General features: G+C 48.7%; 1 protein-coding gene across 1 annotated transcript in view; it reads left to right on the top strand.

The window, feature by feature from the left end:
• LOC121548304 (genetic suppressor element 1-like) overlaps window positions 1-25,189 on the top strand; it is a 25,651-nt gene extending 462 nt beyond the window's left edge. The window contains exons 2-15 of the mRNA XM_045209950.1: window positions 745-953; window positions 9,874-10,040; window positions 10,265-10,465; window positions 11,421-11,600; window positions 11,827-12,194; window positions 12,374-12,704; window positions 15,131-15,759; window positions 16,010-16,122; window positions 16,204-16,471; window positions 18,712-18,825; window positions 19,078-19,449; window positions 20,899-21,249; window positions 22,128-22,231; window positions 22,488-25,189. Of these exons, the coding sequence (XP_045065885.1) occupies window positions 745-953; window positions 9,874-10,040; window positions 10,265-10,465; window positions 11,421-11,600; window positions 11,827-12,194; window positions 12,374-12,704; window positions 15,131-15,759; window positions 16,010-16,122; window positions 16,204-16,471; window positions 18,712-18,825; window positions 19,078-19,449; window positions 20,899-21,249; window positions 22,128-22,231; window positions 22,488-22,628 (3,548 nt within the window). The 3' untranslated portion in view covers window positions 22,629-25,189. The remainder of the gene's footprint in view (window positions 1-744; window positions 954-9,873; window positions 10,041-10,264; window positions 10,466-11,420; window positions 11,601-11,826; window positions 12,195-12,373; window positions 12,705-15,130; window positions 15,760-16,009; window positions 16,123-16,203; window positions 16,472-18,711; window positions 18,826-19,077; window positions 19,450-20,898; window positions 21,250-22,127; window positions 22,232-22,487) is intronic.
• Window positions 25,190-26,609: the final 1,420 nt, after the last annotated feature.

Raw genomic sequence — 26,609 nt, 5'->3', positions numbered from 1 at the left:
GATGACTTATGATTGGCCAACAACAACAACAAGCTACACGCTCCACTCTCGTGAAAAGCAAGAGCAGCATAAATTATAAAAGGCAGTTAAAATTACACATACCCAAGACCTGTGACAATCATATTAGTTCAAATAAAATCAAATGTATTTATAAAGCCCTTTTTACATCAGCAGATGTCACAAAGTGCTTATACAGAACCCAGACTAAAACCCCAAAGAGCAAGCAATGCAGTTGTAGAAGCACAGTGGCTAGGAAAAACTCCCTAGAAAGGCAGGAATCTAGGAAGAAACCTAGAGAGGAACCAGGGGTGGCCAGTCCTCTTCTGGCTGTGCCGGGGGGAGATTATAAGAGTACATGGCGATTAAGGCCACTTCAAGATGTTCAAACATTCATACATGACCAGCAGCGTCAAATAATGATCACAGTGGTTGTAGAGGGTGGAACAGGTCAGCACCTCAGGAATAAATGTCAGTTGGCTTTTCAGAGGTCGAGACAGCAGGTGCGGTAGAGTGGGAGGGAGAGAGAGATCCGACCCAGACGCGTTACGGGATCTGGACCCGCTCGGGTATTCGGGTACAGGTGGATCCGTGAAGACCTCTAGCTCAGAGACTACACAACTTTTCTGTAGATTCGCTAGCTGAGAACAGATACTGTGTGGCTCTGTCTAGTAACTTGTAATGTAATAAGGCTGTATAGTAATAAGGCTCTGTAATAATGTAATTTCCTCCCTTCTCTCTCCATAGCTGGCTCGTCCATCAGTAGTGAGTCGTCTCCGGTCTCGTCCCCAGCCACCAACCACAGTTCTCCGGTGAGCACGCCCAAGAGAGGCCCCCTGGGCCCGGGGCCTGTCCTGGTGCCACCTGGGGGCCACAGTGTGCCAAGCACCCCGCCCGTCGTCACCATCGCCCCCACTAAGACCAGCAATGGCCTCTGGAGGAGCGAGGCACGCCAGGTGAGACACACACAGAGACAGACAAACACACAAACACACACACATACACACACACAAACAGACAGACAGACAAACACACACACACATACTGTATGTACTTGCTGTGGCTGTCTCCCCTCCTCTCTCTGTCATCTTTCTCTTTTCACATCTTGTTGCCTGTTACGTCATGTGTGTAACCACTATATTTTCATCCATCTTTCTCACATTTTATCAGCCTAGTCAAAGCAACGTTTCAACCTCTCTGTCCCTGGAGAGAGATCTAGCACCAAGAGGCTGCCTACACACACACATACACACACACACACACACACACAAACACAGGATTGTGAGGGATTAGCGGATATCCAGGCTTGTCTGTAACCCATGGCGTGGTAGAATGTATGTGACATATGTACATGTGACATAGCTGGCGGCTCTGCGAACGCCTCCTCCCCCCTTCTCCTCCCCCTCCTCCCCCCTCTCCTCCCCCTCCTCTCTCTGTGTGTTAAACAATGCCAGCTGCCACCAGGCCACCGAGGTGACAGTCTCAACGGCAGCCAACATCTGTGCCCCCTTGAGCCCCCCAACCCCCAGCCCTAGCTTCATCCATAACTCTCAGCCCCTGTCAGCCCGTCAGCCCTATTTTATAACCCTCACCCCCTGTCAGCCACTGTCAGCCCTATTTTATAACCCTCAGCCCCTGTCAGCCCCTGTCAGTCCCTATCAGCCCTATTTTATAACCCACAGCTCCTGTCAGCCCTATTTTATAACCCACAGCACCTGTCAGCCCTATTTTATAACCCTCAGCCCCTGTCAGACCCTGTCAGCCCTATTTTATAACCCTCAGCCCCTGTCAGCCCCTGTCAGTCCTATTTTATATCCCTCAGAACCTGTCAGCCCCTGTCAGCACCTGTCAGCCCTATGTTATAACCCTCAGCCCCTGTCAGCCCCTGACAGCCCTATTTTATAACCCTCAGCCCCTGTCAGCCCCTGACAGCCCTATTTTATAACCCTCAGCCCCTGTCAGCCCCTGACAGCCCTATTTTATAACCCTCAGCCCCTGTAAGCCCCTGTCAGTCCCTGTCAGCCCTATTTTATAACCCTCAGCCCCTGTCAGTTCCTGTCAGTCCCTGTCAGCCCTATTTTATAACCCTCAGCTCCTGTCAGTTCCTGTCAGCCCCTGTCAGCCCTATTTTATAACCCTCAGCCCCTGTCAGTTCCTGTCAGTCCCTGTCAGCCCTATTTTATAACCCTCAGCCCATGTCAGCCCCTGTCAGCTCCTGTCAGCCCTATTTTATAACCCTCAGCGCCTGTCAGCCCCTGTCAGCCCTATTTTATAACCCACCTTCCCTGTCAGCCCCTGTCAGCCCTATTTTATAACCCTCAGACCCTGTCAGCCCCTGTCAGTCCCTGTCACCCCCTGTCAGCCCTATTTTATAACCCTCAGACCCTGTCAGCCCCTATCAGCCCCTGTCAGCCCTATTTTATAACCGTCAGCCCCTGTCAGCCTCTGTCAGCCCTTGTCAGCCCCTGTCAGTCCCTGTCAGCTCCTGTCAGCCCTATTTTATAACCCTCATCCTCTGTCAGCCCCTGTCAGGCCCTGTCAGCCCCAGCCTTGTTCTAACCCCCAGTCCCAGCCCAGTCCAAGCCTTGTTCTAACCCCCAGTCCCAGTCCAAGCCTTGTTCTAACCCCCAGTCCCAGTCCAAGCCTTGTTCTAACCCCCAGTCCCAGTCCAAGCCTTGTTCTAACCCCCAGTCCCAGCCCAGTCCAAGCCTTGTTCTAACCCCCAGTCCCAGTCCAAGCCTTGTTCTAACCCCCAGTCCCAGTCCAAGCCTTGTTCTAACCCCCAGTCCCAGCCCAGTCCAAGCCTTGTTCTAACTCCCAGTCCCAGCCCAGTCCAAGCCTTGTTCTAACTCCCAGTCCCAGCCCAGTCCAAGCCTTGTTCTAACCCCCAGTCCCAGCCCAGTCCAAGCCTTGTTCTAACTCCCAGTCCCAGCCCAGTCCAAGCCTTGTTCTAACTCCCAGTTCCAGCCCAGTCCAAGCCTTGTTCTAACCCCTCAGGGCCTCAGCAGTCAAGTGCGTCCCCTGCCCCCCTGCCCCTCTTCCCCCTCATGCTGTCTGACCCAGTGTGCGTGTGTCTGTGTGTGTAGCTGCTAGTTTTGATAAGGAGTGGATTATGGATTATGGCTTCCCTCTAAGCCCTTTTATCGCAGCTCTGGGGCTAATGGTGGAGGGCAGAGGAGCAGCACAGCACTCCTCAACACTCCCTATGTAACACTCCTCAGCACTCCTCAACACTCCATTTGCAACACTCCTCAGCACTCCTCAACACTCCCTATGTAACACTCCTCAACACTCCTCAACACTCCATTTGCAACACTCCTCAGCACTCCTCAACACTCTCTGCAACACTCTTCAACACTCTCTGCAACACTCCTCAACACTTCTCAACAGTCCTCAACACTCCCTTTGCAACACTCCTCAGCACTACTCAACACTCTCTATGCAACACTCCTGAACACGCCCGAACACTCCTCAACACTTCTCAACAGTCCTCAACACTCCCTGTGCAACACTCCTCAACACTTCTCAACACTCTCTATGCAACACTCCTCAGCACTCCTCAACACTCCCTTTGCAACACTCCTCAACACTTCTCAACACTCTCTATGCAACACTCCTCAACACTTCTCAACACTCTCTATGCAACACTCCTCAACACTTCTCAACACTCTCTATGCAACACTTCTCAACACTTCTCAACACTCTCTATGCAACACTCCTCAATACTTCTCAACACTCTCTATGCAACACTCCTCAACACTTCTCAACACTCTCTGTGCAACACTCCTCAACACTCCTCAACACTCTCTATGAAACACTCCTGAACACTCTATGCAACACTCCTCAACACTTCTCAACACTCTGTATGCAACACTTCTCAACACGCTCTATGCAACACTCCTCAACACTCTCTATGCAACACTCCTCAACACTTCGCAACACTCTCTGTGCAACACTCCTCAACATTCCTCAACACGCTCTATTCAACTCTTCTCAACACTCCTCAACACTCTCTATGCAACACTCCTCAACACTCCTCAACACGCTCTATTCAACTCTTCTCAACACTCCTCAACACTCTCTATGCAACACTTCTCAACACTCCTCAACACTTCTAAACACTCCTCAACACTCCTCAACACTCCGCAGCAACACTCTCACAACACTCTATAGTATTTGAATGTCTCCCTGGAGACTGAGGAAGTCGGGAGAGGAGGATGGAGGAGAGAGAGTGAGGGGTGATGGGGTTCAGAGATAGGGGGTCAGCTCGCCCCTCTGTGTGGGAGCGTCCCAGCCCATTGTCCCCCTGCCATCGCACCCTATGATCTTGCCCTCTCCCACCCCCGCCCCTGCGCCCCTTCACCTCAAGCATAGCGCATTAGCACTGACCCTGATAGGGGTCAAGGGTTAACCAGAGCCCTTATGGGTGGGAGGGGAGGGAGCAGTGATGTCATCCTTTCACAACCCTGTCATCACCTTCCTTGCCTTAGAGGAAAGAGAGAACGGGGGAGCAGAGAGAGAGAGAAAGGGATAGCGATAGGGAGAGAGGGATAAGGAGAGAGAGGCACAGGCCTTCTGCTCCCACACAAACTGACACACACACACACACACACACACACACACACACTCATATACATTCTCTCCTTCACAGAGTCACACTCACCCTGTTTATCTTTGGGGTGAAGTGGCTCCAGCTAGCTCTTGAGATGCACTCTGTTCCAGTGTATGTGTATGTGTGTGTGTATACGTGTGTCAGTGTGTGTGTGTGCAGGGTCATGCTGGGAGATAGAAGGTCGTGCTGGGGGGGTTTCTGGCGCCTCCGACAGCTCGAGGCCACCCAGCTGAAGGAGGGGGGCGAGAGGGGGGCGGGGGCGAGCGGTAGTCTAGTGGGTGAGAGGGGGGCGGGGGGTGAGAGGGAGACTAGTGGGTGAGAGGGGTGAGACAGAGGGGGCCTAGCATCAGAGCGTCTCCCCTGTTTACCCTATGACGCTCCAGCAAACGCATGAAACCCTGCCATCACACAGACCCACAGTGCCACAATGGGCAGGGTCAAGCACACACTCTCTCTTTCTCTCAAAAAACGTCCCTCAGTATTGCAAACAAAGGAAGCTCTGTCCAGCCCTCTGTTTTTATCCCTAATCACCAGCGAGGGAGGGAGGGATGGGGGAGACTCACCCAAGCCAACATTTTAGTAAGATTTTAACGTCCCTAACACCCCCACCTCCGCCCCTGCCCTCCCCACTCTCAATTACTCTTCCCATTCTCCCCTTATTCTCTCTTAGTGCTGTCTATTCCATTAGTTCCTAGCCCGGGCTGTGCTGGGAACTGACCTCAGGCCCCCAGCTTGCATAATCCTAAGGTTAGAATCACACACACAGAGAGAGACAGGGTTAGAACCACTCAGACACTAGCAGGGCCTGGGTTAGAGGCATGGTTACAGGGACTTGGGGCCTGGAGACCATGCAGGGTTCAAACCAGACACACACACAGAGAGTCTGGCTTGAGCTGCTGAGAGAGAGAGAGAGAGAGAGGGAGAGAGAGGGAGAGAGAGAGAGAGAGAGAGAGAGAGAGAGAGAGAGAGAGAGAGAGAGAGAGAGAGAGAGAGAGAGAGAGAGAGAGAGAGAGAGAGAGAGAGAGAGAGAGAGAGAGAGAGAGAGAGAGAGAGAGAGAGAGAGAGAGAGAGAGAGAGAGAGAGAGAGAGAGAGAGAGAGAGAGAGAGAGAGAGATGCAGGCATTGGTATTCAGAGGCAGCAGTCTCATCTCTTGAGCCCCTGTAGAGCATCAGTACTTCATTTACCCTGGACTGCCTGTGTGGGATGATCTGTGTGTGTATGTGTGTGTGTGTATATGCCTCAGTGTGTGTGATGATCTGTGTATGTGTGTGTGTGGAGATGTTTCCTTTTTGTGCTGCTGGGGTTTTGCATCCCTGCGTGTTTGTGTGCGTGTGTATTATCCTTGGTGTGTGTGGATGTGTGTTGCCTCTCAGTGTGTGTTAGGAGGGTTGATTAGTGCCTCCCTGGCTTAGATATGAGACTTGGGCAGGGTGAGAGTGGAGGCGAGGGGAGGGTGCGGTGCTTTGGTATTTTGCTTCAACGACTGCAGGAGCCTGTTCCCGCTGCTGCCTGTAATTGCTTTTTAATTGGCAATTTAGATTCATGGCTCCATCAGAGAGGCGTAAATGAGCGCCCTCCCATACGTGGGGTCTCCCACCCCTCACCAGGGGGCCGCCATGGCCCAGGCTTACACAGAGGGGGCAGCCTGGGTGTGAGAGTGTGTGTGTGTGTGCCTGTGGGTGTGTGTGTTCCACTGTGTCTGTGTGGCTAAATCAGAGTATCAGTATCAGATTGTTTTTGTTGCACAGTGTGAGTCTGAGAAATAAGGGGCACATTTTTGTGGTGAAGCCTCCAACAGGGCTAAAGGTCAGGGAAAGATGGTGTGTGTGGGGGGGTCATCCTGCAGGGTCATCCTGTCAGCCCAGCACACAAACAACAAGAGCAGAGTCCTCCATCATCATTAGAGGACCCTTAGTGACACACACACACACACAGCCCAGTAGAAGCAGGCGCTATGCAGTGAGTCTTTTGTCTCTCAGATAGCCTGTGTTTGTCAGACAGTAATCTCTATTCATCTCTGTACTGCCTCCTGCTGCCAGTAAAGTCATCCCAACAGCTCATCAATAGTCTGTGTGTTGTACTGGCACATTGCAGTCAGCCATCTTCTCAACACACACACGCAGGTTGCAGACAGGCGCTACGGGAGTCTCTTTTATTTTTGGCCCAAGTGCGTGTGAACATCCTGAGGAGGAGAGAGCACACAGTCAATGGCAATAGTGTAACTTGGCCACCAGGGGGCATCATATATTATCTTTCTTTTCGTTCTTTCTTTTTTTCTTTCTTTCTTTCTATCTTTCTTTCTTTTCTTTGTTTTAGATACAGTATAACAGCCATTGTACTATAATATAGAGGAATCATTTAGACTCTTTTGACTCATCATATACTCTGCTGCTACTGCTTATTATCTATCCTGTTGCCTAGTCAATTTATCCCTACCTATATGTATATATCTACCTCAGTTACTTTGTAACCCTGCACATCGACTCAGTACTGGTACCCCATGTATATAACCAAGTTATCGTTACTCATTGTGTATTTATTCCTTGTGTTATCTTTCTATGATTATTATGATTATTATTCTCTGCACTGTTGGAAAGGGCCCGTAAGTAAGCGTTTCACTGTTAGTTTACACCTGATGTTTACGAAGCATGTGAGAAATAAAATGTGATTTGATTTGATTTGATTCATTAGGAACAGGATTTTGTTTGAATCCGTCTTTGAAATTGGTCATCAGTTGAAGTCACTGCATTTTCATTTTTGGAACAGAACTGATCATATGATACTGTGAATCAAATAATAATTTTGAAAGGACACATTTTAAAATACAATTTTCAACATGGATGCCTGTTATCAATACTATTCAGGCTCATCCCGATATAAATATTAAAAACAATCAAAAGACATTCTTCCCAACACTCTCTGTGGGGTCATGATTGAATCAAGATGCATCAGAACAGCCAGATGAGAGGCAGAGAAAATACACAAATCCTCTTTTCCTGGTGGCTCTCTAACAGATGTTGTTTAAAAATTTCACAGCGGTGACTAGCAAGGAGAAGGACAGACAGGCAGGCACTGCCAGACCAACGTAGCGTAGCGTAGCCTCTCTCCTTGATTTACAGGGATATTAGGGGCTACGCGCGGCTAGCTCTGTTCACTCTGTGCTAATACGTAATATGGCGCTCAGTGGGAGAGGGGGAGAGATGGGCTCTGTGTGGTGTGTGTGTGTGTGTGTGTGTGTGTGTGTGTGTGTGTGTGTGTGTGTGTGTGTCAGCAAGCGAGGGCGAGATGGGCTAAATGTCAGCAGCCCTGCCACAAATAACAGTAGAGTGCCTGCTAATAGGCAGGTCTGTACTGTCTCCAGACAGCCACCATTTACCGCTTGATGGATAGAGATGAAGGCAGAGAGGGATGGAGGGAGGAGGAGGCAGAGAAAGAGAGAGGGTTGAAGAAGGAGGGTGGAGGAGGATGGAGGGAGGGAGAGCGGGATGGAGTCGTCTTGCGTTTTCCTGGCCTCTCTCTGATTTTGACTTCTTTTGACATATCTGAACCACTTTTCCAGTTGGCTGCTCATCGGAGAGGAAAAGCCCACCTCCATGACGCTAACAGAGCCATTAGGGCAGGAGGGGGGACTGGGGGAGACAGGGGGCTGGGCGTGGGGGTTTGGGGCGAGGGACAGGGGACAGGAGAGTGCCACTGTGCTTGGCTGCTCAGTGAAGCGTGTTATTATTATTATTATTTATTATTATTTAAACAACAAGGAACCAAGGGCAGCAAGGGAGAGAGAGAGAGAAAGGGGGGGCAAACATTAGAGCCATTTAATATTAAATGTTAGTGCGTCAGTGTCACCCCAGGTCATTGGCTGTGAGAGGGGGTGGGGGTAATGGTTTGAAGGGGTGAGCATAATGGGACAGGGGGTAGGGGTAAGGGACTAAATGGGATGTGTTTTCTCAGTGACAGTGGAAAGATACACACACACTCACACACATACTGTACATACACACTATACACACGCACAGCAATGTAGGAAAGCCTACCTCTATTCCCAGGCATCCCAGGGGTTAATTTAGCAGGGCACCTTCCTCCCTTCTTCCACTGTCTTTGGAAGTGTTTCAATGGCAACAGTACCCTAGCTCTTAGCTCTCCTTCTATTATCTGGTGTGTGGGGAGAGGAGGGTGCAGAAGAGAGGGAATAACCACTCTCTCGTCCCTGGACATTCTCCACCACCATCCTCTCCCTACCTCTTTCTACCCCCCTTCCTTCTCCCTCTTCCGTCTCTCTCCTAGAGCCCTTGAACCCAGCCACTCACGTACTGCTTTTCTCCATCTCCCTCTCCCTATACCCTGGACTAAATGCTGTAAGTGGATATGTAGGCAGGGACAAACCAAAGCTTCACAGCGTTCTCCCCCTCTCTCTTTCTCTCTGTCTCTCTGCAGGTTGCCTTTGTTGGGCTGAAACGGTGTGTGTTTATGTGTCTGTGTTGTGAGATTGGGGAAGTGAGCCCAGGCCTGCTGCCAGAGAGCGGGAGGGAGGGAGGGAGGGAGGGAGGGAGGGAGAGAGAGAGAGAGAGAGAGAGAGAGAGAGAGAGCAGATGCTGCTGTGTGCTTTGTTTTCACTGCCAGTTGATGTTCTAGCATGGCTCATCTCCAGACACACAAACACTCACACTCCTGCTCTGTTGTCAGGATCAAAGTCAGTGTGCTGGGTAGAGGAGGCTCAGACTACTGATTCAGTGTATCTACCACACCCACACTCATATGTCCTGAAAAAGACTGTTTCCAACTGTGAAGTAAGAGAACAGTATTACCAGTAGAGTATGTGATGCAGTGTAAAGGAGGAATGTCTGTGACTGCTGATTTTCCTCCATTTCATGGTCTCCTCTTCAGAGAGCAGATGACTAGCCTTCCTTAGAATGACAAGAGAGCTCTCCATTCACTCCCTGTGTGTGTGTGTGTGTGTGTGTGTGTGTGTGTGTGTGTGTGTGTGTACGTGTGTACGTGCGTGCGTGCGAGAGAATAGGGCCTGGGGGGGGGGGGGGGGGGGGGTGTTGCCAGGAAGAGAGAAAGGAAGGAGGCAGCCGGAGATCGAGAGAGGGGCCTATTCTTCCCTCCTCTCATCCCCAGGATGTGGTCCATGTGTGTGGACAACCGTGTCGGTCACAGGCCCCCGGGAACAATTACCAAGACTGTGCTTCTCCCTCTCTCCCTCCCCTTTCGCTCTCTCTCTCTCTCTCTCTCTCTCTCTCTCTCTCTCTCTCTCTCTTAGGCTGACTCGGGCCCTCGTGGGGTCAGTAGGGAGCGTCTGGGGGCAGAGGCGCCCCACCAGCAGGAGAAAGGTGGCCCCTCAGTCCCTGCTCACCTCATGGGAAACCCCTATGCCTTTGGCCTGAGCCCCGGCGCTGTCATGCAGGACGCACGCTTCCAGCCCCTCAAGTGAGTAACACTGACAGTACAGTACAGTGCTGACAGTACACACTGTCATACCCTATTGTTTATTAGGTGTTATGTGTATTTCTAATGATCAAATACAATTAACTAAGTAAATCCCATTTTCCCTCCCTCCTTCTCTCCCTCCTCTCCCTACCCCTCATCTTCCTTCATTATTCCTATATACTTCCTTCCCTCTCTCCCTCTCCTCTCTCCCTTCCTCTCACCAGTCTGCCCAGACAGCTGCCCCATGGAGTGCCCCCTGGTGGTGTACCAGAGGAGTATCTGCGGGGGTTCCGCCCCTACGCCACGGCCGAGGACCTCCGCATGCCTTCTGGACTGCCCCTGGGCCTGGACCCCGCCACCGCCGCTGCAGCCGCCGCCTACTACCATCCCTCCTACCTGCCACATCCCTCCTTCGCCCCCTACAGGTGAGTCAGGACAACACTCATTGACCAGCAGCAAGACTGCTACTGCTAGGTAGTGGTGCTAACAGAACCTTTGGCTTGCCTCTAGCGTTGGATACTGTTTCAGTAGTTTTAACTGACAGCAATGCTAAAGCTCCAGTTAGCCTCTAGTCTTTGGTACTCTTTTAGTTTCCAGTGGTTGCTAACACTCAAGGCTAGGGATGTGAACATGCTAGCTAGTGTTTGATGTTGTTATCAGTGGCTACTACTGCCAGGGATGCTGAAGAAAGCCCCAGTTAGCCTCTAGTCTTTTTTTCTGTGGATTGACAGTTCGATGACAAGGCTTAGAATTGATGGAGACAGGTAGTGCTTAGTTAGAATTCGATCCTGTCGTGTGTGTGTGTGTGTGTGTGTGTGTGTAGGTTTGATGTGCTGTTTGCTGTAGGCTATGGGGCAGGGTGCATGACCGTGCTATGTCAGCAGCACAGCAGGATGAGAGGAGGGCAGAAGCCATCACACACAGCCCAGTAATGGAGTTAATGAGGAGATGAGCCACAGAGAGGCAGAGACAGACAGCCACGGACATCAGACTGACACACACACACACATTTGCTCACTCTTTCTCTATCTCTCTCATCCACAAACACTCACACACACTCTCTCTGTCTCTCCTTTTCTCTCTTTCTCTCTTTCTTTCTTTCTTTCTTTCTTTCTTTCTTTCTTTCTTTCTTTCTTTCTTTCTTTCTTTCTTTCTTTCTTTCTTTCTTTCTTTCTTTCTTTCGCTCGCTCGCTCGCTCTCTCTCTCTCTCTCTCTCTCTCTCTCTCTCTCTCTCTCTCTCTCTCTCTCTCTCTCTCTCTCTCTCTCTCTCTCTCTCTCTCTCTCTCTCTCTCTCTCTCTCTCTCTCTCTCTCTCTCTCTCTCTCTCTCTCTCTCTCTCTCTCTCTCTCTCTCTCTCTCTCTCTCTCTCTCTCTCTCTCAGGATGGATGATCCGTTCTGTCTATCAGCTCTGAGGTCACCGTTCTACCAGCTCCAAGGAGGGGGAGGCCTGCCCCCCCTGCACCCCTCTGCTGTCCACATGCACCTGCAGGGTGTCCGCTACCCCGGGGACCTCACACACCCCTCACTGTCCGCACTGCAGTCTGAGAGACTGTCCGAAAGGTACTGTCCTCTTCTACACACTCATACATACACACACACACACACATATAGTGTACACATACACACCAAATGGGAAATTGTCTGTTCGGTCTTTTAACAAGTCTTTCAGTGTCTTTCTCACTGAGTGTTGTAATGGTCAGATATAATAATACTCTGTTTCCTCTGTCTCTCTTCTCTCTCTTTACCTCTCTTCCCTTCTCGCTTCCCTTATGCCTCTCTTCTACAGGCTCCAGATGGAAGATGAGCTCCGGCAGCGAGAGAGGGAGCGTGAGCGTGAACGAGAGCGCGAGAAAGAGAGGGAGCGTGAGGCGGAGCGAGAGAAGGAGCGGGAGAGAGAAAGAGAGAGGGAGCGAGAAAGAGAGAAAGAGCTGGAGCGGGAGAGAGAGCGTGAGCGGGAGAGGGAGCGGGAGAGAGAGAAGGATAGAGAGAGAGAGAGGGAGATGGAGAGGCAGATGGAGAGGCAGAAGGAGAGGGTGATGAGAGAGAAGGAGCTACAGTCCAAGGCGATGGAGAGTCACTACCTAGCTGAGCTCCATGCCATGAGGGCACAGGAGGACAGAACCAAGCCTGAGAGACTCACCCCCAACCGGTCAGGTACGACACAACACCACCCCACCGTCCTCCAACACTCTCAAGCACAGTCCTGACTAACTGTATATTATACCACTCAAAATATTTCCATGACCTATGTCACCTCAATAAAAACGGTACACATCACACTGATATAGGTCTTCAATAATCAGAATAAAAATACATATTTCCTCTCTTCTCAGACAAAACCAAAGAGCCCGCCCTCCCAGCTCCTAAGCCAATGCCACCAGGCCTCCACTCCTCCCTGAGTCAATCGCATCACGGCGTTCCCGGCCTGGTCTCCGCCCATGGCCTCTACCTGGGGCCCGGCGGCGTTGGGGCGGGGCTCACCGCCGCCATGATGCTCCAGCGGACCAATGAGGAAGAGCGCTGGTTGGCGCGGCAACGGATGCTTCGCCAAGAGAAGGAGGATCGTCAGTACCAGGTGTCAGAGTTCAGACAGCAGGTCCTAGAGCAACACCTGGACTTGGGACGACCTGGGGAGGGAGGAGAGACACGCTCAGACACACACAGGTTAGACACACACACAAACACACATAGAAATACCCTCTACACTATAAGAGAGGGATTTAGACTCTCTAATTCTCTGGATGTAGTCCTTCTACTCACTTCACTGGTGCAGTTTGCAGGAGCTGTGAGATCTGGTAGAATTTGAGTGTGTGTGTGTGTGTGTGTGTGTGTGTGTCACTAAGGGTCCTCTAATGATGATGAAGGACTCTGCTCTTGTTGTTTGTGTGCTGGGCTGACAGGATGACCCTGCAGGATGACCCCCCCACACACACCATCTTTCCCTGACCTTTAGCCCTGCTGGAGGCTTCACCACAAAAATGTGCCCCTTATTTCTCAGACTCACACTGTGCAACAAAAACAATCTGATACTGATACTCTGATTTAGCCACACAGACACAGTGGAACACACACACCCACAGGCACACACACACACACTCTCACACCCAGGCTGCCCCCTCTGTGTAAGCCTGGGCCATGGCGGCCCCCTGGTGAGGGGTGGGAGACCCCACGTATGGGAGGGCGCTCATTTACGCCTCTCTGATGGAGCCATGAATCTAAATTGCCAATTAAAAAGCAATTACAGGCAGCAGCGGGAACAGACTCCTGCAGTCGTTGAAGCAAAATACCAAAGCACCGCACCCTCCCCTCGCCTCCACTCTCACCCTGCCCAAGTCTCATATCTAAGCCAGGGAGGCACTAATCAACCCTCCTAACACACACTGAGAGGCAACACACATCCACACACACCAAGGATAATACACACACACACAAACACGCAGGGATGCAAAACCCCAGCAGCACAAAAAGGAAACATCTCCACACACACACATACACAGATCATCACACACACTGAGGCATATATGCACACACACACATACACACACAGATCATCCCACACAGGCAGTCCAGGGTAAATGAAGTACTGATGCTCTACAGGGGCTCCAGAGATGAGACTGCTGCCTCTGAATATCAATGCCTGCATCTCTCTGCGCTCTCTCTCTCTCTCTCTTGAATATCAATGCCTGCCTCTCTCTGTCTCTCTCTCTCTCTCTCTCTCTCTCTCTCTCTCTCTCTCTCTCTCCTTGAATATCAATGCCTGCCTCTCTCTGTCTCTCTCTCTCTCTCTCTCTCTCTCTCTCTCTCTCTCTCTCTCTCTCTCTCTCTGTGATGTGTGCTGGCTGTGATCGTGTTACTGCCTTCCTGATGGGGACAGTTTATAGCTGCATACGGTGCAGTGCCATGCTGCAATATGGCAGCCTTCACAAGTCTCTTAGGCAAGAGGATGTAGAGGAAGATAAAGGCAGTCACATGAATCACATCACATCATCCTCTGTATTCCTATCCCCTAACACCTGACAGCCCCGTCACACTATCTCACACACACGGTAGGCTCTAAGGCTTCTGGGGTAGGGATGTCATTCATGGGTTTCAGTTAGTAGGAGAATTGGGGTCCTAATGCCTGATGGTTATTGGCTCATCAGGAGGAGATTTAGATTATCATTCAGGCAGTGAGTGGGGCAGCTAAAATGTACAAAGTCTAATTCTGGGCTAATCCTCTCCACCTTGTACAGCATAAGCCCCCTGTTGTCCCTGTGTGCGTGTGCGTGAGTGTGTGTGTGTGCGTGTGTGTGTGTGTGTACATGTTGCTGGCCCTGACTGGTGTTTTAGTAGGTAGGTCAGGCTTCATGAGTGGGGTTAATACAGGTCTGGCAGTACAGGGGAGACACACATACACACACACACATACACACACACATCTGTAATCCTGCTATATAATCACCCTGATACTTTATGCTGGGTTCTTTACAACCCAGGGGCTGCAGATTGCAGATACACACATCCACACATCCATAGCGCTGGATGCACATAGAATCAGATTAGGAGGTAGTGCCAGGTTTTGTATTGAGAGAGGTTCTGGACAGTTCTGTCCCTCCGTCTGTGTGTCCATCCATCTGCCAATCTCTGTCTCTGTTTGTGTAATCTGTCTGATTGTCTTTTTCTCTCCCTCATCCTGAGTCTGTCTGTCTGTCTGTCTGTTGAATCTGTGTTTGTTTCATCCTGTCATGTCTGTCCGTCTGTCCGTATTCCTCTGTGTGAACCCTGTGTGTTGAAAGGCAGTGGTAGATCAAAGCAACCCAGGCTGGCTGTAGAGATGTAGAGTAGAGGCCTGTGTACTCTGACCACATCCTCCTCTCCTCTCCACTACGCTCCGGGCTACTCTGCCTGGACCTGATAAGACCATTACAGAGAGGGAAAGAGAGAGAACGGAAGGAGGGAGGTGCCTACCTATATGTGTGTGTATCTGGGAGAAGGTGTATGTGTGGAGTTTGGGTGTGTGAATTACAGAGGAATGTGTGTGTATCACGGCTCGTTGTGAGTAACACAATACAGTGCTCATTACAGTCTCTTTCTCGCTCTCTCTCCCACAGATCCATACCAAATCACCACGAGCCGGGTGGCCGCGACCTCCATCCCCACCTGGGCGCCCCTCCCCCCCTCATCTCCCCCAAACCCCCCCAGTCCCGCGACCACCCCCACCCCCCTCCCCCTACCACCCTGTGGAACCCCGCCGCCCTCATTGATACCGCCTCGGACTCACGACGCACCACCCACCACGACCCCCCGGGCTTGTGCCACTACGACCTCAGCCGCCTGCCCCCCAAACTGGAGGATGGGCTCCGGAGGGGCAGGGACCGGGACGGGGGCCTGGAGAAGTACCATCCCCCTCTCAGAGGCCCCCCAGGGCTGCCTGAGCCCAGCACCTTCCTGGCAGAGCTGGAGAAATCCACCCAGACCTTCTTCAGCCAGCAGAGGGCCTCGCTGTCCCTGCCCAGCCAGTACGGAGAGCTGGGGGGAGGGATGAAGAGCAGCGGGGCCCTGAAGAGCTACCAGGGGCCCCCAGGGATGGGGAGACAAAGCCAGGCCCAGGGACACGGTCTGGGTCAGGGGATGGGGCCTGAGTCTGGCCTAATGTATGATGAGTTTCTCCAGCAGCACCGTAGGCCTGTCAGTAAACTGGACCTGGAGGAGAGGAGGAGGAGAGAAGCCAGGGAAAAAGGTGCGAGATACCCTACTGCTGCTAAACCCATTGTTTCAGGCTTATGTTTTTATAGTTTAGTTGATTTACTTTCGATGTTTAGTTTTTGTGTTATGTTGAAAATGCATTCTAAGCTAACAAGTCTAACTTGTTCTGAGATTCCGTTTTTGTGGTGTCAGTGTCAGTACGTTCAGTTTGTGTAGTGGTGGTATGTACTGTAGTTGTAAGTTGTATGTAAGTCAGTACTAACTGACTCCTCTGGTCATTCCAGGTTACTACTACGAGCTGGATGACTCGTATGATGAGAGTGATGAGGAGGAAGTCAGGGCCCACCTCAGGAGGGTAGCAGACCAGCCCCCTCTCAAACTGGACGACTCCACAGAGGTACGGGTTTTATCCTGCATACACACACACTCTACACTGTGTCATCTCCTGGCTTTATATGACGTTGCTCTCCCCTTGTAGAAAGTGGACTTCCTGTGTGTGTTTGGTCTGACCACGGTGTCACGACGCGACCACCTGGTGCTGCAGAAGAGGAGGAAGAGGAGGAGGATGCTGAGGGAGCGCAGCCCCTCGCCCCCGGCTGTGCTATCCAAACGCACCCCTCCTCCCCCGGCCCCCCTCAGCACCCACTTCACCCCAGAGGAGATGGACAAAGCCCCTGAACTGGAGGACAAGAAACGCTTCCTCACCATGTTCAGCCTGTCCCATGTCACTGTACAGCAGAGGAGAGGTATGTACCCTACATCCTAAACACTACACGCTAACCCCTACTCACTATGTTCAGTCTGTCCTATGTCACTGTACAGCATATGTACACTACACGCTGTACCCTAGACTCTATACACTACACCCTACACTCTATACACTACTCACCATGTTCAGTCTGTCCCACATCACTATACAGCAGGAGTTATATACATTAACACCCTACATCCTACTCCCCTAACCCCTACTCACCATCCAGCCTGACTGCACAGAACAACCAACCCCCTACCTCTAACCCTGCTTACCATTGTCATGAACTTGTTTATCATGTTCAGTGTGCTCTGGAGACATGTACAAAATGTGACAGACACCTGAGATCTGTATTGTACATTATAAACTGGGTGGTTCGAGCCCTGAATGCTGATTGGCTGAAAGCCATATACCACAGGTATTTTTTTAAACGTTGGTAACCAGTCTAGTCTAGAACAGCCCTTACCCGTGGTAAATTGGCCATATACCAATATTATATATTTTAGATTCTTCAAAGTAGCCCCCTTTGCCTTGATGACAGCTTTGCACACTCTTGGCATTCTCTCAACCAGCTTCACCTGGAATGCTTTTCCAACAGTCTTGAAGGAGTTCCCACATATGCTGAGCACTTGTTGGCTGCTTTTCACTCTGCGGTCTAACTCATCCCAAACCATCTCAATTGGGTTGAGGTCTGGTGATTGTGGAGGCCAGGTCATCTGATGCAGCACTCCATCACTCTGCTTCTTGATCAAATAGCCCTTACACAGCCTGGAGGTGTGTTTTGGGTCATTGTCCTGTTGAAAAACAAATAATAGTCCCACTAAGCGCAAACCAGACGGGATGGCGTATCGCTGCAGAATGCTGTGGTAGCCATGTTGGTTAAGTGTGCCTTGAATTCTAAATAAATCACAGACAGTGTCACCAACAAAGCACCATCACACCTCCTCCTCCATGCTTCACGGTGGGAACCACACATGCAGAGATCATCTGTTCACCTAGTCTGTGTCTCACAAAGACACGGCGGTTGGAAACAAAAATCTCAAATTTGGACTCATCAGACCAAAGGACAGACTTCCACCGGTCTAATGTCCATTGCTCGCGTTTCTTGGCCCAAGCAAGTCTCTTCTTCTTATTGGTGTCCTTTGCAGCAATTCGACAATAAAGGCCTGATTCATGCAGTCTCCTCTGAACAGTTGATGTTGAGATGTGTCTGTTAATTGAACTCTGTGAAGCATTTATTTGGGCTGCAATTTCTAAGGCTGGTAACTCTAATGAACTTATCCTCTGCAGAAGAGGTAACTCTGGGTCTTCCTTTCCTGTGGCGGTCCTCATGAGAGCCAGTTTCATCATAGCGCTTGATGGTTTTTGCGACTGCACTTGAAGAAACTTTAAAAGTTCTTGAAATTTTCCAGATTGACTGACCTTCATGTCTTAAAGTAATGATTATTTGAGCTGTTCTTTTCATAATATGGACTTGGTATTTTACCAAATAGGGCTATCTTCTGTAAACCACCCCTACCTTGTCACAACACAACTGATTGGCTCAAACGCATTAAGAAGGAAAGAAATTCCACAAATTAACTTTTAAGAAGGCACACCTGTTAATTGAAATGCGTTCCAGGTGACTACCTCATGAAGCTGGTTGAGAGAATGCCAAGAGTGTGCAAAGCTGTCATCAAGGCAAAGGGTGACTACTTTGAAGAATCTCAAATATAAAATATATTTTTTGGTTTCTACATGATTCCATATGTGTTATTTCATAGTTCTGATGTCTTCAATATTATTATACAATGTAGAAAATAGTAAAAATAAAGAAAAACCCTGGAATGAGTAGGTGTGGCCAAACTTTTGACTGGTACTGTATATTAATCACACTGCTGCTAGTATGCATTACACATTACTCTCCCTCTTCAGTGTGACAGCTGGACTTTCTGTGAGGAGAAACAGATACACACACACACATACACCACACACACACACACACACACACTGCTGTGGCGAGGCGTGGAGTGGCAGCGGCAGGTTTACGGTGATCCCGCGCTAATCCTGTGGATTTACCGCATGCTTCCTGCAGATGGCAGCATGCAGCCTCCCCCCACACACACACACACACACACACACACACACACACACACACACACATGCACACACACACACACACTCACAGCAGAGGTGCAGCAGGGATTACAGAGGTGAGGGTGAGATGTTAATGCTCTCTCTCTCTCTCTCTGCCAGATAATGAGACCGTGGTAGAGTTGCTTCAGGCCATTAAACAGAAGAGCGTAACCTTGGATACCATCAGACATGCCCCTCACCCCCTATGTAAGACCCCCCCAGCACAGAACTCAGGTAAGCGCACACGCGCACACACAAACACACACCCTTCCTCTTTCCTTCCCTGCTGTTTGTGCTTAATCTAGCAGAGACAGGTGTGTGAGAGACATCTATATAATAGTGTTATAGGCAGTAATGTTATGGGTTTCCTATTATTGCGGTTCAAATGATTGATTGCTTGCTGATGTCTTGATACAGTATATTTATATGAAACAGGGTGGGAATGCGTCTCATTTAATTGACTGTAACATCCGCCTGTCACGACAGATCCTGCCTCAGCGCTTTCCAGCGAATCAGACGAGCCACTCAGTGCCAGGCCCTCCAGTCCCTCCTCCCCTGGTGGACTCCTGGGGCAGCCTAAACCCCCCTCCTCCTCTGACGCACTGAGACCAAAGGACCCCCCTCCTCCGCTCCCCTACCCGGACAAGACCCGTGGGCTCCCTGAGGCCCCCCCATCCAAGAGGAGCTCGTCGTCCAGCCTGCTGAATAGCCTGCGGCCCCCCGTGCAGCCTAAAGACGCTCCCCCTAGCCTGAACGGCCGGACCAAGCCCTGGGAGAGCTTTACTGCCGAAGAGTTTGCCCAGCAGTTCCACGAGTCTGTCCTCCAGTCCACCCAGAAGGCCCTGCAGAAGCACAAAGGTAGGTTATACCGCAGCAGCTCTTGGTCATACTCCAGGTGGAAGTTACCTCAGGCACAGATCTAGGATCAGCTTATACTGTGAATCTCCAGATACTAACGCTGACCAATAACGTTGTGCAGCATTTTACCTTATTTTAACATTCTGTCATAGAGTTTTCCCATCTCAAGGGGTTGAATAAAAATAAATACTATAGTAAGTGCCAATGTATTGCCATTAAAGTAACAGGGTTGACCGTAACAGAATTGATGTTTTCATCTTAAATTAGCCATAAATCTCCTTGTGACAGAGGGAATGGAAGCTTGTTCTGTGTGCAACAGGGATGGGCAATGAAATGCAAGTTTCACCAACAAAAAACAACAGAGTTAACAGAGTTGACGTGTTTTGCTCGACCCGCACAGTTTTCCAGCACAAAACATCAGAATATGGCCAAAAAGCATAGAACCAGCTCACCTGCTTTTACACTATGATTTGACTATTATTTGTTCAATGTTTGTTTTGAACAAATATTTTTAAAGGAATAGTTTCTCCATATTAGAAACGAGAGTTCACTAAATGAATCACTAATCACATGAAATAAATAAATATGAATCTTCAGAAATGATTTTGTCAAACAAGAACATAATTAGGGCTAACAATGATGGTAAAAACTTGAAGAACTTTGGGTTAAAGACCCAATACTGTCAAAAACATGATATTCCGGTGTTTATAAATATTTCCACACAATGAGGTTGGAATAATACTGTGAAATTTGGAAAATTATGATAATTCCCTTTTAGTGTAAGAGCTGTTTGGTGGGATGGAGTTTTGACCTGCCTATCACCAGGCAGTATATTTCTTAATAGACCAATAAGAAAGAGAGTTCCAAACTTCTCTTCCAATAACAGCTAGTTTTCAGTTTCCCCCTCCCCACTCAGACCACTCCCAGACAGTCCAACAAAATTCTTGGTTGAGAAATTGCTCTTTGCTAAAAAGCTATTTTTGTTTACTTATGACTATATTAATTGAAAACAATCAGAGTAAGGTACTTAATTGTTACCCAGAAATGATTTGATATTGAGATAAAAATGGCTGCATTGGACCTTTAAAAACATGCCAAGGACATGTTAAAATGTTCTGAAGTTTGGCACAAATCTGATTTATTGATTATTCCATTTGGTCAATATTAAAGGGCACTTCATTGAATATAACAGGCTTATAAAATGCAGTATTGGTGCGCAATTTCTCCTTTAAATATCAAAAGGATGCAAAATGTTCTCTATTCGTGGAACAACCCAAGTAATAACAGTGATGATGTGATAATGTAATATCCCTTTCTCTCTCTCTCTCTCTCTCTCTCTCTCTCTCTCTCTCTCTCTCTCTCTCTCTCTCTCTCTCTCTCTCTCTCTCTCTCTCTCTCTCTCTCTCTCTCTCTCTCTCTATCTCTCTCTCTCTCTCTCTCTCTCTCTAGGTGGAGCCACAGTGATCTCGGAGCCCTCTCACCTCCAGGACTCCTCAGTGCACTACAACATTCCAGAGCTGCAGAGTGCCCCCAGCCGGCCGCCCCCGCCACACACACACCCTCACACACACCCGCACACACACTCCATCCAACACCCGCGCTCACACGCGCACCTGCACCCCCAGCCCAACGGGCAGCACTGCCCCCCGCACCCCCACCGAGAGCCCCCAGGAGCGAGGGAGGAGCAGTCTGCACCAGAGGACTCAGAAGAAGAGGAGGAAGAGGAGGAAGAGGAGGCCCCAGTACCCAGGTGGCAGGGGATTGAAGCCATCTTTGAAGCCTATCAGGAATACATTGAAGGTAAGCAGTCAGTCACTTTTCTACATTTATTTAAATGCCCAGTGCAGTCAAAAATGTAATTTCAGCCTGTTTTAGTGGGATGGAGTTTTGTGACATCTAGTACATCACCAGGCAGTGAATTAGTTAATAGACAAATAAGAAAGAGAGTTCCAAACCTCTCTGCCAATAACATCTAGTTTTCAGTTTTCCCCTTCCCACTTAGAGCACCCCCAGACAGTCCTAGTAAAAATTCTTGCTTGAGAAATTGGTATTTGCTAAGAAGCTATTTTGGTTTCTTTTTGACCATTTTAATTGAAAACAATCACAATAAGGTACTTAATTGTTACCCAGAAATTATTGGATATTGAGATAAAAATGCCTGCATTGGACCTTTAATGACTAATGTCCTAGGTTTTGGAATGGTTCATGTATGGTTGAAATCTAGACCCCAATGAACATGTTATCGGTATACCTTTGGTTAAAAGTAGTTGTAGCGTATTCCCAACACTAGAGGGTGGTATTCATCCTTTTCTACTACTCTGTTGGTCCAACAAAGAAGATGTAAACAGTCAAACATACACACACGTACACGCTGTCTGTAATGAGTCTTGTGTAGTGAGTTGAGTGCAGAGCAGGCTGTGTGCTGCTAGCCTGTGGCAGTATGGTCTGTTGTAGCTCTAGCGGTGTGCTGCTGTCTGGTTATTAGTACATGGGGGAGACAGACAGACAGACAGACAGACAGGGAGTGTTAGCGTGGATGCTAATGAGAACCCAGGTCACATCCCCTCAGGCTCACACTGTTCTTCTCTTCTCCTCCTCTGCCTCCCTCCTCTCCTTCTCCTCCTTCTCCACTCCCCTCCTTCTCTTCCCCTGCCTTCGGTCCTCCCTCCCTCCTCCAGACCAAGGTGTGGAGCGCCAGGTGCTACAGAGCCAGTGTCGGAGACTGGAGAACCAGCACTACAACCTGAGCCTGACAGCAGAGCAGCTCTCCCATAGCATGGGGGTAAGACACTGTCTGCTACATCTATCTATCACTGAGGTTCCTTCAAATCGTTTGGAGAAAATATCCTTTCTATTTTCTTCAGCTATGTTCAGTTGTATTCTTCATACTATAAAATAATATAAAATAATGCCACGGAATTCAAAGCAAATGTGTGTGTGTGTGTGTCGTTCTCTTCTCTTGTGTTGCGTTGCGTTGTTACTTTCTCTTTATGACCCCCCCCCCCACTCTCTCTCTCTCCCTTCTTCTCTCTTTCTAGGAGTTGATGTCTCAGAGACAGAAGCTGGCGGTGGAGAGGGAGAAGTTACAGGCGGAGTTGGAGCACTTCAGGAAGTGTCTGACACTGCCGCAGGCCCACTGGGCCAGGGGAGGGCACTACAAGGGTTACCCCCCCAGGTGACAGCCCCACTGACCCCCAGGCCCGGCCCCCTCCCTCCCCGCCCACACAGACACACAGAGTTTATTTTTATGACCCAGCCTGGATCTGGACCCGGATGGACAGCTCCACAGGAGAGAGGGATGGATGGATTCATGGATTCATTGATAGATGGATGGGGAAGCAGGGCCAAGCATTGAAGCACTGACTGGGGCTGCTGCCAGCCTGCCAGGGACGGTGCCACCAGCCAGTGGTCTGTGCTAACCCTGGGTTCAGAGGGAGCAAAGGGCACGTTACACACGGGGCAAAGCTCTAGGACGGCATGGTCAACACACACACAAACATACAAAGAGGCACACACTCACACCATGCTCTTCAGCAGGCACCAGTTACTCTCTTACATTGCGGTCCCAGACCCATCCTGGGCTCCCCTCACAGCCACACCCACACAGACAATCCTGTAATCTGAGAGCAGCTCAGCCCTGGAATGGGTGTGGTCACGTGACCGAGCGCCATCTTCCACCAATCCAATGCCCCTACCTCTGGCCAATCGGACAGGACTGAACCTCCCAGCATCTCTCCTGGCGGCAGGTCAGGCCAGCTTTCAAACTTGAAATGCACTTAAAGAGAAAGACCTGAAGAACTACCTGGTGGTACTGTGTTACGACAAAGAACTGTGTTCAAATTAGGAAAGAACTTACAAAATGCACATTTTGGAACGAATAAAGGAAATGTTTTATTTCGAGATGAGAATAAGAATTTAAAAGGTGCTTCGGCCTTGTATTGTAAATAATATTAAGACTAAAAATAATTTTGTATGTTTTTATTACTTTAATCATTGTTCTTTTAAGAAGAAGAAAATAAGCCTGCCATTTTTTTATATGTTAATGCTGTTTTGGGTGAAACAGAAAGCATTGCTTTTAGTGTTTGTTCTGCTGCTGGCCAGGACAGCCCTGTTCGGAGGTGTAGATTGAAGGAGAAAAGGAGAGAGAGAGAACATGCTCCACTCCGCTCCTCTTCTCCTCTCCCCCTTTGACCCAGCCATGTGTGCAGCCATAGCAGCAGCCTGAGCTCCAGCCACAGCCCTCCCTCCCCTGGCCTCCAGGCCCAGTAAGGCTCACTGAGATGGGGGTAAGACCTAACTCCAGGCCCCACAGGCCTCCCAGATCCATGCACTCCGTTAGAACACCAGCCCCACACAGAACCCCTCCTGTCAGGAACAGCATGTTTTGCTACTCTCCCTGTGTGAGTAGTTACCCATGGGGAAGAGTGAGTGACAGCTACAGTTACAGTGTCATCCTTTATTTTATACCTCTTTCTTTCTCTCTCTATATCCCCCCTTTAGCCCTAGTCCAGGGATGGGTGCTTAGTAGAACTGTTAACTGATAACTAGACACATCTCTCTGGACCTTATCATTAAGCACGAGGGACACAACACCCATTATGATGAGATATTCATATCATCACTAAACCCACAGAGAGGAGGGAACAATGCAGTCAGTACCACATGGCAATGTGACAATGCACCAAGTGAGATCTCCTGAGATTCTTCTCCTTTGTGTTTGCCATAAAAGGAAATAGTGCCAAAAAGTAGCCCTCCCTCGCACAAAATATCATGATACTTTTTTAAACCTCCAAATAGAGTAATTAAGCTAACTCCCTGAATTTAAATGGCCAACCCACTTCAAAACATATTATATTACTACATTGATCCCACTTATCATAATGTCCAATCCCTTGCCAACAATTGGATAATGGATGATTTGTTTTCCACTTGAGGGCCCTTAAATCCAAAGTCAATAAAAGGTTCTCTTTTGCCAAGTATATGAATCATTGTCCTGCTCTGCACTGTGTATCTATAGTGTGTGTTTTCATGCCTGCATCAGTGTCCACCTCGCTGCTGGCCATAGCCGTCTCCTGTGCCTCAGTACCCCTGTTCCCCAGTCTCTCTATTCCCCTACCTTCTTTCTGTGGGAGTGTCTGGCCTGTAGTTTTGGAGAAAAAAACGTTTAGCCTTGCAGGAGGACCTCCGACAGCATAGATCGCAATGCAGCGTGGGTATTGTAGTACTGTCAGTCAGATTTTCACAAGGCTTTGAGTATGTAGTCCAAAAGGGGTTCTGTTTGAACTCCAGTCTGATGTTGTGGATGTGAGATGGCAGGGAGGGGAAGGGTGGCTGCAGGTCTGGTCCCTACATCCCTCTTTGTTCCACTCCTGGTGAGCTTTCAGAGGAACACCCAGTTAGGGAGGCGGAACCATGTTTACAGACTAGAGCAGAGCTACGATAGGAGCACCGCCTGTCAATCAGACAGCACGCTACCACTGAGTTAAGTAGCCAATGAGCTAGCGGAAGGACGTTAGGCCCTTCCCCAGAGCCTCCTTTACCACGCACGCACACGCAATAGCCCCCTTACTCTATGGAGGACGTCTAGACTCTAGATGCTGTGAAACTCTGATTTTAAAATGTACTTGTTTGAATTAATTGTAATGTAATATATTATTTGTTGAATGTAGTAATTAGGTATTTATGAATATATTGCTGTAATTTCAGACAAAAAAATAAAAGAAAATATTTCAAAAATGTACTTGAATAGTCAAGTCTTCTCTTGGCACCATTTCTTCCTGCAGGTTCACCGCATCCATTTTCAGTGTCTGAGTAAAATTCTAACTCTGATGTGTGTTTAACAGTGAGAGTGCATTGAAGTCACACATCTGATAAGAGATGGGGGTTATCAATAAAGTGTTTCTACTACATTGGATTTACCATCTGTTTATTATGAGGCAGGCAAAAACTGACTGAAAAAATATAGTGAAATTATCAAATCACTCATGTCAAAACTTAATTGTCTGTGATTACTGGTCATAATATGTGATGGTTAGAATGATGGTTAGAACATGCAGTACATGGCATGGTTATAGAATTACAGTGTAGGTACACATTGTTAAAGTACTTATTCACAACTGTGAGTATAGGAGGACTCGGCAAGGAAGAATCTTACCATTACATAGCATAGCTTTATATAGTTTTATAAAATGGTTAGTTCTGGCAAGGCATTATGATTAGTTCAAACTAAAAGGTATTTTCCATTCATGCTATATATCACTGTATTATATCAAAAACTCTTTGTTAATATTAATTCAGATTAAAACTAAAAGGTTCACAATAAAGTATTCAGTTCATATAAATCTCATCACAGCCTGAAGGGCAGTCATGTGGTCGCACAGTCAGACAAGTTTCTCTACTCTTCCATCAAACCCTATCTACCCTACATGCATGTTCAAATGGAAAACACTGAGATTTTAATTTAAAAGCAATGTTCCCACATTTGCGGAGACTGCATTCACGGTAAACGCTGCATAACAATCGGAAATTACCTTTAAATTTAAATCGCACTATAGCATAGATATTTAGCGCTACGGATTGAATCGCGCTCTTATATAGGACACAACAAATATGTTTATGCTGGAAGTGGTGTTAGAGGGCCAGTAGGGGGCACTCTTCCCTCTGGTCTAAGGAGTTCCCAATGCTCAGGGGCAGTGACAGGGACATTGCCCTGCGTAAGGTGCAGGCTTTCAGATGGGACGTTAAACGGATGTCCTGACTGTGGTCATTAAAGATTCCATGGCACTTATTGTAAGAGTAAGTGGTGTAACCCTGGTGTCCTGGCTAACTTATTATATCCCTCATTCCTAATTGGCATATACTGTATATCACTCCTCACCTCACCTTGGATATGACATTCTCATTCTGGATTGGATAGATTTGTTTAACCCTTATTTCTGGTTGTAGATATTAAACACTACCTCCAACAGAGGACTTGTGGATTGGCAGTAAAAGTAAAACACTGGTTACAATGGAAAACTATTACGTGTAGTTGAATTTCTCTGGACCAAGAGATACAGCCAAGCAGTCATCAACATCCACTCTGTCTTTTTCTCCACTCTCTCTCAAAGGTGCCTCTGGGAATACTATCGCTTTCAAAATAAAAGTCCCCAGGGTACAAA

This window comes from Coregonus clupeaformis, chromosome 32 (genome assembly GCF_020615455.1).
Source record: "Coregonus clupeaformis isolate EN_2021a chromosome 32, ASM2061545v1, whole genome shotgun sequence".
In the NCBI taxonomy this organism is placed as follows: domain Eukaryota; kingdom Metazoa; phylum Chordata; class Actinopteri; order Salmoniformes; family Salmonidae; genus Coregonus; species Coregonus clupeaformis.
This window is presented reverse-complemented; position numbering and strand designations above follow the sequence as displayed.